Source organism: Ostrea edulis, chromosome 9 (genome assembly GCF_947568905.1).
Source record: "Ostrea edulis chromosome 9, xbOstEdul1.1, whole genome shotgun sequence".
NCBI lineage: Eukaryota > Metazoa > Mollusca > Bivalvia > Ostreida > Ostreidae > Ostrea > Ostrea edulis.
The window spans coordinates 30,631,100-30,643,842 of NC_079172.1; the positions used below are offsets into that span (position 1 = coordinate 30,631,100).

At 35.1% G+C, this 12,743-nt stretch overlaps 1 protein-coding gene across 2 annotated transcripts in view; it reads left to right on the forward strand.

The window, feature by feature from the left end:
• Positions 1-6,262, forward strand: part of LOC125659602 (E3 ubiquitin-protein ligase TRIP12-like) — a 62,666-nt gene extending 56,404 nt beyond the window's left edge. For both annotated transcript variants that reach the window (XM_056150171.1, XM_056150172.1), the window contains exons 37-38: positions 2,923-3,121; positions 5,628-6,262. In XM_056150171.1, coding sequence (XP_056006146.1) covers positions 2,923-3,121; positions 5,628-5,824 — 396 coding nt within the window. In that variant the 3' untranslated portion in view covers positions 5,825-6,262. The remainder of the gene's footprint in view (positions 1-2,922; positions 3,122-5,627) is intronic.
• The last annotated feature ends 6,481 nt before the right edge of the window (positions 6,263-12,743 follow it).

A 12,743-nucleotide genomic window follows, 5' to 3' on the forward strand; every position in this document is an offset into this window, starting at 1 on the left:
AGATAATTTGTATCTTGTAAGGAATTGATGAGTCTTTGTACAAATTAAATCTAAAAATGATTAGGGCTGTTCCAGAAATGATCAAATGAGGGGGGTCGGGCGGCAAACGATATTTTTTTGTGTGGGTGGTCGTATTTTTTCATATTTTATTTGGTCCGTGGTTGGACTGTTTAAAGAAATATTTATTATGGGTAGTGGGTAGTTTCTGTTGTTTTTTTAATTTTGTGCCACGTGGATGTTGAGTTTTCAGAATATTTTTATTGTCGCTCTTGTCGTGTTGGTTACAAACCGTCGGAGGGAAAATTGAAAACGTGCTTTCGAAATCGGAAATAGAAAGTAACATAGAACTATTCGAGTTGTCGCTCTTTGCAGCGCATAACTTTCCATTACGGCACTCTTCAAATTAGAGGCGCGTTTAGTAGGGTCCCTTTGGACGTGATGGCGGCGAACTCTGTTCTGTAGATTATTACAGTTTACAGTGCATCGATTTTGGGAATATTTTGAAACCAATAGGTATTCCGTTTTCTAATAAAAATAGGCAAACCTTAGTTGATTTATACGAGGGTACCGATGCGTTATATTTATCAGTCAGTGTGATGGTGATATAGAGGCCTCCGGGCGCGGGCTCCATTAGAAGACGAACGATTCGTGGAAAAACATATCCATACCCATTTCATGATAATAGCATCGTTTGGACTCCCAATCTTTCCAACATTCCCGCCATAGATGCCTTTGATTGTTGATGTGACATCGTTTCTTCAGAACTACCGTGATACAATGTCGCACAGGCATTACCGCGTCATTGACTAGAATGTTTGTCCCGAAAACCTCGCGGGATTTGTACCGTTTTCATTTTTAAAAATATTTTTGTGGTGGGTCTGGTTAGTTTTTTTTTAATCAGATGGGTCATTGTAAAATGAGTTTATCAATTTGATGGGTCATGGGGGTAATTTTTTATTTATTTTTTTATGGGTGCTTGGTATATACAAAAGGTGCCTCCCGACCCCCCCCCCCCCCCCCCCCCCCCCCATGTATTTATTTCTGGAATAGCCCTTACATGGAATAAGCATAATGAAGCAGGGTTCGAAATTAACTCATGTCCGTAAGTCCGAGACTAGTAAAAAACGTGTCGGACTAGTGAACTCTCTATAGCACTAGTCCGTACGGACTAGTGAAAATTCGGAAATCAATCTTCAATTGGTAAATATTTTTTAGGAAGATTTGTCTGAGTCTCTTAGATGTTTGAACTTATGGTTGATTACCTGCATGGTCAAGTGTTTGCATAACTATGACATCCTGATCTTCCAAACACATGGAGTGCGTTCGAGACCGCCGTTCTTCGAACGTGCACAAATTGTCAAATTCCTGCCGATTCCGAACGCCGAGTACACATCACGAGAACGTGTTCTAGGTGTAAGAATTGCAAGTAGTGTGGTCTGAGAACATGCACGTTTGTGCGCACATGTTCTCGTCATTCGCGATTCTAACACAGTAGTTCACAACACTATAGCTCATGACTTGGTCAATCGAGTGAATTTTATTGACTTTATTGAGAAAATTTCGAACTCCTGTAACTCTAAAATCTGAGCACCAAAACAACAGGAACATCGATCTCGAACGCACTTATGGACGTTTATAAAAGGATTAACTCGGAGGTTAATATTGTATGCTTCTGAAGATTTTGAATGCGAAATAAAATATGGTGGTCTCCTTTTCTTCTGTAGGTGTCAGAAATTGAATTGTTTGCAACTGTGATGTGTTTGGTTTGATTAAAATGAAGATCATTTTATGATATACTGGACGGACTAGTGAAATGCTTTGCGGACTAGTGAACATCAACAGTGACTAGTCCGTAAGGACTAGTGCTTGAAAAAGTTAATTTCGAACCCTGTGAAGTGTAAATCATGTAAGCATAAATATTTATCCACTGTGTAATCCATAAACTACGGATTTGGGATAAGTTGACAAGGAATCCTCAGGGGGAAATGTCAACTGGTTTCTGCTCCAGAATTTGAGTTTAAAGTCAATATTTGGGTATCGTTTGATTTTTAGCTCACCTGAGCCAAAATTTGTCTGTTGTCTGTTGGCGGTGTCATAAACTTTTCACAATTTCGACTTCTTCTCAGGAACCGCTGGGCCAATTTCAACCAAACTTACCACAAAGCATCCTTTGGTGAAGGGATTTCAAGTTTGTTCAAATGAAGGGCTGTGTCCTTTTCAAAGGGGAGATAATCACAAAAATGCAAAAATAGGGTGGTGTCATTTAAAAATCTTCTCAAGAACCACTGGGCCAGAAAAGCTGAAATTTACATGAAAGCTTCCTGACATAGTGCAGATGCAAGTGTGATCAAATCATGGCCCCCGGGGGTTGGATGGGGCCACAATAGGGGATCAAAGTTTTATATACAAATATATAGGAAAAATCTTTAAAAATCTTCTTCTCAAGAACCACTGAGCCAGAAAAGCTGAGATTTACATGATAGCTTCCTGACATAATGCAGATTCATGGACCCCAGGGGTTGGATGGGGCCACAATAGGGGATCAAAGTTTTACATACAAATGTATAAGGACAATCTTTAAAAATCTTCTTCTCAAGAACCACTGAGCCGGAAAAGCTGATATTTACATGAAAGCTTTCTGACATATTTCAGATTTCAGTTTGTTAAAATCATGGCCCCCATGGGTAGGATGGGGTCACAAGGGGGGGATCAAAGTTTTGCATACAAATTTATAGGGTTTCAAATCTTTAAATATGAGTCAAGGTGACTCAGGTGAGCGATGTGGCCCTTGGGCCTCTTGTTAGTTTTCTATTAGCTATTATTCCATTGTTGACAATGAAGTATGAATGGACTCTCAGGTCTTTGATTAATTTTCTATCATTTAGAAATAGTAAGAATGAAATTATTTTGTGTTGTTTGTAGTTAGAGCAGCTATTCTGCGGAAGTAAGAAGGAGGTTTGGGACGTGAAGATGTTAATGGAATGTTGTCGGCCTGACCACGGTTATACACATGATAGTCGGGCTGTCAATTTCCTGTTTGAGATTCTCAGTTGCTATGAGGAAACGGAACAAAGGCAGTTCCTACAATTTGTCACTGGATCGCCACGATTGCCCGTCGGAGGTACTGTATGTTCACATCATTTGTCTGTGTATATCATTTGGATACACAATTTGATTGACAAAGTATGTGTAGAAGTGATTATCAAAAAAGTTTGTGGACTAATGCTACATAATTAATCACCGCATGTGTTGTGTCTGGGAAATTACTAGATAAAATTTCGACTAGTGTAGAAGTTTTTCTTCGCAGTATTTGTAAATATTTTGAAACTTTATAGTTGCATTTGAAAACCTTGGTGATAGAACCTGGTGCAAATTTTGATTGTCGTTTTACGATACATGTTTGAATGCATGATGAGAGACCTACACTGTATCTGATGTGTGTGTGTACATGGCGCATCTTTAGAGTTTGTGAACTATGATCCATTAGAAATAAAGGAAATGTGTGATTTACATGTAATTGACAAGGTGTGATGTTTTGCTTTGGGTTATTTTCTCCTGTCAATGACTTCAGCACGTTGATCCCCAGCGTGTGTCTCTCACCTCCCTTTAACTTTGTGTGATTTAAAACAAGTGATTACTTTTCAGTCAGGGATTCTCCGAATGTAACACAAAACTAATGAAATTCTATTCAACATCTCCATGTGAGTGAAAAATTCATGTGTGGGACATTAAACAATGTACAATCAATTTTCAGTGTAATTTTTTTTTTATATCAAAACTTTTCCAACAAACCAGCCTGTTTTGAGGCTAAAAATAAATAGCCATAAAGAAATAGCAAAATTTAATTTTCAAAAAATTCCGGGGAAAAAACCCAGATTGACATTAGTGAAATGAACTTGGAAATTGATTGATTTATTGAATATTGTTTAACGTCCCGCTCGAGAATATTTCACTTATATGGAGAAGTCACCGATGCCAGTGAAGGGCTGCAAAATTTTGGCCTATGCTCAGCGCTTACGGCCTTTGAGCAGGGTGGGATTTTTATCGTGCCACACCTGCTGTGATACGGGGCCTCGGTTTTTATGGTTTCATCCGAAGGACTGCCCCATTTAGTCGCCGTTTACGACAAGCAAGGGGTACTGAGGACCTATTCTAAACCGGGTCCCCACAGGATTAAACTTCAATCAAATTAAAAAATATAATTGCATACTGTAGATTCCTTGAATATTTTACGTGATTGCTTAATATCATGAATTACCTCGTGGACATCAAATCGTGTGATCATGAATTTGTGAATGGTCTTTTGATCAAGAGTTTAAAAATAAAAGCGTGTAATTTTATTTCGTAGGTGATGCTTCTCGCAAACAATTCCTAGTGTATCTTTAGGAATCTACACAGTATTTTAGAACTTTTTGTTTCTCAAAGTCTACTGAAGTAAACTGCCATATTTAGAGGTTATGCTGAGTTACCTTAATATTTGTTTGTATAATTAATCATCACTTTAAGACTTAAAACTAGACATGGTATCCATATTATTTCTGCACAATGATGATTTGATATGCTTTGTGTAGTATTGATTTTACGGTGTAAACCACGACCATTTAGATTACCTCATGTACAATTATTTTGATCATGATTCATATACATATATTTAGATCCACAAATGTTATAAAGTTTATTCTGAATGTATGAATATTTACGAGTAAATATTAGTGAGTCTGTTTGCAATTACATTGAAAAATGTTATAAAATTGTGGAAGAACTAAAATAATTTTTTTTAAATTTCTATACATGAAGCTTATTAACGACTCTTGCTATGAACAAGCTTTTTTCAAACATGATGAAAATGAAAACAATTAAATACATATTTTTATAGTTGAAATGAATACAATTTACTGTATGAAATCTAATTTATACGCCTGAATTCTCAATTAACTCCAAAGTAGTGGGGGAAATTGGTACATGTATAGAGTTATAGAGAAAGGGATAATATTTTTCAACATTTTAACTTCAAAGAATTGACGAGTTCCTTATTTATTTTTTTTGGCTTGTCTGGACTGAAAGCTCAAGTGAGCTTTTCTGATTGCCTGTTGTCCGTAGTCTCTCTATCTGCCCGTCTGTAAACTTCTTACATTTTTACCTTCTTCTCAAGAACCACAGGGCCAATTTCAACCAAACTTGGCAAAAGCATCCTTTGGTGAAGGGCTTTCAAGTTTTTCTTTTACAAAGGAAGGGCCATGCCCCCTTCAAAGGGGAGGTAAATACAAAAATAGGGTGAGGTCATTTAAAAATCTTCTCAAGAACCACTGGGCCAGAAGAGCTAACATTTACATGAAAGCTTCCTGAAATAGTGCCGATTCAAATTTGTAAAAGTCATGCCCCCCATAGGTAGGTTGGGGCCATAATAGGGATAAAAGTTTTACATGCAAATATATATAGGGAAAATCTTAAAATATGGGCCAAGGTGACTCAGGTGAGCAATGTGGCCCATGGGCCTCTTGTTTAGGAATTCACATTTGTACTTGTTAAAACCAACCTAAGCCAAAAATAACTGACTGTATGCATGATTCCTTTTTTGTTTTTGTGTGTATCAAGTGTCCTTATAAATTGTTTTAACTTGTTTTTAGGCTTCAGAAGCTTAAATCCACCTTTGACGATCGTAAGAAAATCATTCGAAGGATCAGAGAATCCCGACCATTTCTTACCCTCGGTGATGACATGTGTGAACTATCTCAAATTACCAGATTATTCTACCGTGGACATGATGAGAGAAAAGTTAGGGGTGGCTGCCAAGGAAGGACAGCTCTCTTTCCACCTGTCATAGGAAGAACTCGGGGATGTTTGTTTTTTTAAATACCCTAAGTGGAAAATGTGGATTAAAATGTATTGGAAAGGGAAAGTGTAGTTAGATTATGTGCATAGTCGTGTTGGATGTACACAAGATTCTTCAAAAAGTAGGAGCTTACCGATAGACTGGAATGCAAGGAGATACAAAAATGCTGCCATGAGCTGTGAACATGAAATAAATAAAACTCCTCAAGATCAATTGCATTTAAACTGGTTGTGTGCTTTTTTTTGGTTCATTTTTTTTAACAAGATACATGTATAAAGAGATTGTGTATGGACAACTTCGGTTTTGTAATATTTGTGTTTCTGTTGATGAGGCCAGCAGGACAAAGCCATTCATTGTATGGAAGTATCTGTCGATGATATATATTTTTTGTTTATTGAAATAAATCTTGGCGTTTTATTCACAAAAAAATGTCTTAGTTTTGATATCCTCTTTGAAATGTTCAACTTATGTGTACTCTCAGAGGCAGTTGAGAATATCTGTATAAAAAAAATATACTATTTTAGGCTAGGACAATTGATAGTTAGATTCTAGGGCCAAAATTTTAAAAAGATTTCATGCAAAGACAGGTTTTTAGCTCACCTGAATTGTGTTTGGTTTGATTTACAAGTTTTTATAATTGAAGTTTAGTCTGTATGATATGTTAATTTTTTACAAATACTTGGTCATTTTGAACAATCTTCTAACTCGAGTTTCTTGGAAAGAAATCCCTCTCACTCTACAAAGGGCAGACCTAACAGCTTGAGTGGGGCCATTTCTAAGCAACCATTAAGTCAGAAAACGCTTGATTTATGTGTTATTATGTATGACACAATGAAATTCAAGTTTCACACCTGGTTTTCTGAAGATAGATATCCTGGCTACTGCATGTTAAATAATGTATTGTAGTATTAAAGGAAGTTCAAATCATTGTTCATCATAGGCACTGGGGCTGAAAAACAAGAACCACTGGGCCATAAGAGTGGATATTTAAGTGAAAGCTTACTGGTATAGAGTAGATTCAGATCATGGCCCCTGGGGGTAGGGTAGGGTCACATTAGGGGATCAAAGTTTTACCTGTTGATATATAGGAATAGCTTCTTCGCTAGAACCACTGGGCCAGTTTGAATCAAACATGATAAAAATCTTCCTTAGGTGAAAGGGATTCAAGTTTGTTCAAATGAAGGGCCATGCCCTCTTCAAAGGGGAGATAATCACAAAAATAGGGTGGGGTCATTTAAAAATCTTCTCAAAAACTACTGGGCAAGAAAAGCTGAAATTTACAATAAAACTTCCTGACAAAATGGAGATTTAAGTTTGTAAAAATCATGACACCTGGGGTTAGGGTGGGCCACAATAGGGGATAGTTTTACATTTGAAGGGAACCAAACCAATGGCACAAAGCATCCTTAGATGACAATTGTTAATATGAGAGGCCATAACTGTCTACAAGGGCATATTGATTGATTTTAACTTGTTTAATGTCCCTCTCAAGAATTTTTCACACATGATGTCACCAATACCGGTGAAGGGCTTCAAATTTAGTGCTTGCGTCCATTGAGCAGTGAGGGTTCTTTAGCGTGCCACACCTACTGCGACACGGGACATCCGGTTTTAAGGTCATCTCCGAGTACCCGTGACATTCACACCTAAGAGCATATGATATTAATGAATTTGTAGTCAAGTTTAATAATTAAATTTGATAATTAATGAATTTGTAGTCAAGTTTAATAATTAAATTTGATAATTAATGAATTTTTAGTTGTTTCCTTTGAAAAGTTTTTTCTGAACCAAGCAGCTTCTTTAATGATAGTTTTGCTCAAGCTTGTTTATTGCTAGGAACTGCTGCCCATGGGCCTCTTGTTTTTTAGGAGTAAACTCGGGTTAAATATTGCAATTGGTTGCCGATGTGCATTAACAATTGAATATTTTTAACTCTTTCTTGATAACTATTATTCCAATTCTGTCCCAAAATTTGGTATGAAGCATCTTTGGGACAAGGGGGACATAAATTATAAATTTCAGGATTCCTGCAACCCTGGGGCATTAGGGGATTTCATGTAAATTTGTACTTTCCTAGCCCAATGGTTATTGAAAAGATTTTTAAATAACCCCTTCGTATTTTTGTGATTACCTCCCCATTGAAAGGGACAAAGCCTTTCACTCAAGGTTGCTTTTTGCCAAGTTTGGTTGAAATTGGCCCAGTGATTCTAGAGAAGTCGAAAATGTGAAAAGTTTACAGACAACATGCAATTGCAAAAGCTTACTCAAGCTTTAAGCTTAGGTGAGCTAAAATGGTGAATTTCACAATCCAGGGTTTTGACTCTAGGATGGGTCCAAATTAGTCATATCGTTTAATGTTATTACATATATTATGTAAAGCCTTTCATCAGTGTACTATGCACTTTTGAGGGTATTTAAGAACACGTCTTATTTTATACTGTTGTCGAATATTAGAATTTAGCTTAGATATTCAAAACAGGAATTATTTTCCCAGATTTCATAGCCCTTGGGAGTAGTGATACTATTAATTAGTACTCGGGTGACTGATAAGGCCTGTGGACCTCTCATTACTTCTCATGAACCACTAGGCAAATTCCAAGCTTTAGGTTCTTTGAATCTGAAAATTATGTACTGAAGCACATCCAGTGATTGCGTCTTTAATTATGCTGCAAGTCGATAATCCCGTACTGAGTTATTAAATCATACATTATACCATGCATGTGTTCAAAAACAGACAACAGTCTTTCTCATTTTCTCCACTGTCCAGATATGTTTCTGATCAACTCTGCTCACTGAAGCAAAACAAATTCCAATGTTAAGTATAGTAGATTTATTAACTTGAGATGTGGTATATATACAAAACCACATGACGAAATGTCACCAGTAGTGGTGTTTCATTGAGTGGTTAAATCAAAACCACCTGTTTTTAGCAATAACAAAGACTTGGTTGCATAAACACGACAAACAAAATTAATATGCACAATATTGCCATAAATCTATACAGACCTTTAGAGATTTCTACAACCTGCAGAAAAAGGGAATTTTTAAAAAAAAAAACAAGTTTGAATAACAAAGGACTTTCAATGCCCAGAAGGTATATTAGTAAATAATAAAATGGCTCTCTATATCTGCAATATTGAACCAGTGATGGGTTACAAAATGTAATCTATATTTTTTCACTTCACCCACCATTTTCTCTCCTTTACAAACACATGAAATTAAATACCAGATGAAAAGACGAAAACAGTTTAACCCAACATACTGGCTCAAGATCCCGAAAATGACACATTTTTTCCATGATCTTATCCAGGTGTGTTGGCCTGGTCTTCCTATTGAACTTGGAAATCTTTCAATAACATGAAATTAAATAAAATAAATTCACACTACATGCAAGGTCTTTTGTACTAAAAGAAAAAAAAAAATCTAGAATGAATGTGCTTTATGATATCTAATGAGAAAATGCAAATTGATGATAAAATAACTGGTACATGGTAAAAAATAAAATTGCATTGGTGAGAGTTCATATTCACAACCTATACTTGCTCAGATATACATGGGTTGAAAAATATATACAAGAAATAAATTCATTATCAATGTTTGGTTTCTATAGAGGTGAAGATTTTCACCTTCTATTTAAGATTGTACAAACCAAGAAGTACTGGAGTGTAATGAGAAAAAAACATTTTGCTGGTGACACTGTAGACCTGTAGCTCTAGTGGCGGATATATGTACAGAGTCTGATACCTCTAAAAGCTTTTCCAGACAGAGAAAAAAAAATATCATCTCTCGAGACGGAAGAAACACAACTGGATGAGATTTTTATATGATGCATTCACTTGCTCTTCCTTGTACTGAGTCCTTCTATATAAATATATACATATTTACAAAACATTTACAGAAAATGTCATAGCAAAATATACATTCATAATGTATGGGACAACCATTATTTTCACATCTCACTTTATTGCAATACAATCATCAACAGTTGTATATATTCATTAATAAATGCCACAAATTAACTTTTTCCTACATAATCACTTTTATATGCACCAATTGGAAAACGACAACACAACACCTGTCAACCTTAAATCTCAGCCAATAAAAAGGATACTGAACACAATTTTCCCAGTACAGGATATATTCAATTCCATTAATTTAAATAGCAGATCCTGACTTGCTTCGTATTGCATATTTAATCAACAAGTACAGCATTAGTAAGTACAAATCATTTAGTAGCATGAAGGATTTAAATATAAAAAACAAATAATCAATACATATGAATTTAAAAAAAAAAAAAAAAAGGAGGGGGGGAATATGTTGAGAATCAAATTCAAGTTTAAGTACAGCACTTGTGCAAAGGACAAGATCTTAATCAACACATACAAAATTCTTGTGTTTGTTATTTGGCAAGGAAAATTTTTAACTGTGATAGGCAGGAAGTAGAGAAAAGATGGCAAAATGAAGTCCAGATATTAAGGCAAGATCATGACTTAAAGTGAGACGCATATAATGCAAAGATACCAAGCAGGTAAGATCAAACTGACATTGAAACTACTGGCCTGAACTTTTGAGACAGAAAAAACTACTAGATCCAGGTACACAGTATAGAACGCCCAGGAAACTACCAGCAATATAAGAACTATTTCACCACTGATCAAAGAAAAAGTTTTGTCCAAAACTACAAGTCTTATTTTTTGCCTAACTTCTGCAATAAGACTTTAGACAATGCTTCATTTCAAATAATATTGCAAATATTGTATATAAATTATGGGTATGTTATTGAATTAGTATTTTATGATCTCTACCATATGAGGAGGTTGCATAAACATTGTAAGATATAACATATCAGTAAATATGCCCATACAGCCAGCTGTCATTAATGAAAATATTGTAGCAAAAATCGTAGAAATTATCCAAAAGTAGTACAAGTCATCTAAAGGTCATATTTTAGCACTTACAATTTTTCCTGTTACATGTATAAAAAAAAAAAAAAAAAAAAAGAACCATAAAGACCTTGTAATGAAAAAAATAAGGTGTATCAATTTTGTGCAAAAACTGTTGTGTAAAATGCAGATAGGATGCCTAGGTTAAAAAACCACAAGCCAAGGATTAAATGGATGTAGAGAAGACCGCGGACCTCTGACTGCACTGGCACGTCTCATCAAATTACCAGAAAATTACAGCACTTCATCACCATAATTGTTTAACGCAAGCATTCTCGTGTATCTAATAAATTTCTTGCCCCTTTCTTGTTAAAAATTTCTCTTTAATTTTATCTATACATGGATTCACTATAGGAAATGGTGTCATATCTAAGCATACTGTTTTCTTATTAGTAAGAAACTTTAAGGTAGCTCCACCCTATGCGAAATCATAGGTTTTAGCAAAATCTATTTAATTAAATTTTGTGCATGATAGAAATATATGAATTGGAAGAATTCTTTTCACTGGGTATAATAAAAAAAAAGGTAAACTATTTGTTGTTAATCTTTTTTTTTTCTTACATCTTTTTGAAAATAAACAATCAATTCGAATATCTAAAAAGAGTTGCTGAGTGCAATAACCCCTATGCTAATATTTCCTCAATTTTACACCTATTACACAATAATTTCCCCAATATCTAAAATAAATTTCTAAAGTAGCAGTTTTTCGAAACTGTTGAAATTAAAATTTTGTCATTTTAATCGATTTTTATGCATTTTCATTTTGCCGTTTTATGAAAGTGTGTGATTTTCTGATGTTGACGTATACCTCTGATTATGTATAACATCATTAAACATATGTCAACATATACATTTTCTTTGATAATTGCTTAAATTAAGCTACATCGAGTGGATATTAATGATTTTCTACTTTAAACCATTAATATTGGTAAGTCACATGCGGGTAGAACTACCTTAATTTTGCACATATGAACACTAATTCTGTAATGTTAAATTTTTTTTATACACAAAATACCAAATATATTCATATACCAGAGTAATGAAGGATGGAAAACACTTCAAATTAAAAATTGAGACAATAGCCCTGCTAAAATTTATCTAACTAATCTAAAACTTTTCACTCCATTCATATATAGGTCAAGTTTCTTCATCCAAAATTTAAAAAGGAGCAGAGACTGTGCAAAAGGAAGTGAGCAAGGTCCAAACTTTGTTAAAATGTAGTTGCCCAGCAACATTCACATAATAAAGTAAAACACGCTCATAGTGAAGTGCTGGGAAGGAACAATTTTGATTCATAATATTAAACGCAATTCATTATATCCAATGAGTTGATACATTTTAGAACTAAAGGGAATGAAAATCACTTCGTTGTAAGCATGAATTCATTATAAGTGTGGTCACTGTAACCGTGTTTTACTGTACTCTAATTAGCCTGAAGAGACACATCCTTCATCCAGTGGCAAATATGATTTTTCATCACTGTGTGTGTGTTGGGGGGGGGGGGGGGGGGGGGGGTTTCAAGGGCAATAACTCTGGAAACACTGCTGCCAAAAGTAAAATTCACATTGTACACAATCAAAACAATCAGCACATCTTTATCCCAGATCACAAAAAGTGCAGAAAACCTTGAACAATGTCTGCTAATGTTCAGTCAAATGGGGCAAAACTTCACTTGATTTGAAGCTCCACAATGTGTTCTGGAGAGACGCTACATGTTGTGTTTTGGAGAGACAAGGCCAAAACCATAATACGTGCATATATACATATCTGGTGAATGAAATGTCAGAATGCAAAACTCTCTAAATAAAACATTCAATGATATTAACAAACCTCATGTTTTACTTTCTTTGGGAAACTATTATAAATGTTGTGAAATTTGTGTCTTGTATTTGGTGTGCACTATTTGGGATTAGTAATGGTTTGTAGATAAAATTGTAGGTAAAAAAAAAATGGTGAAAGAAAAATAT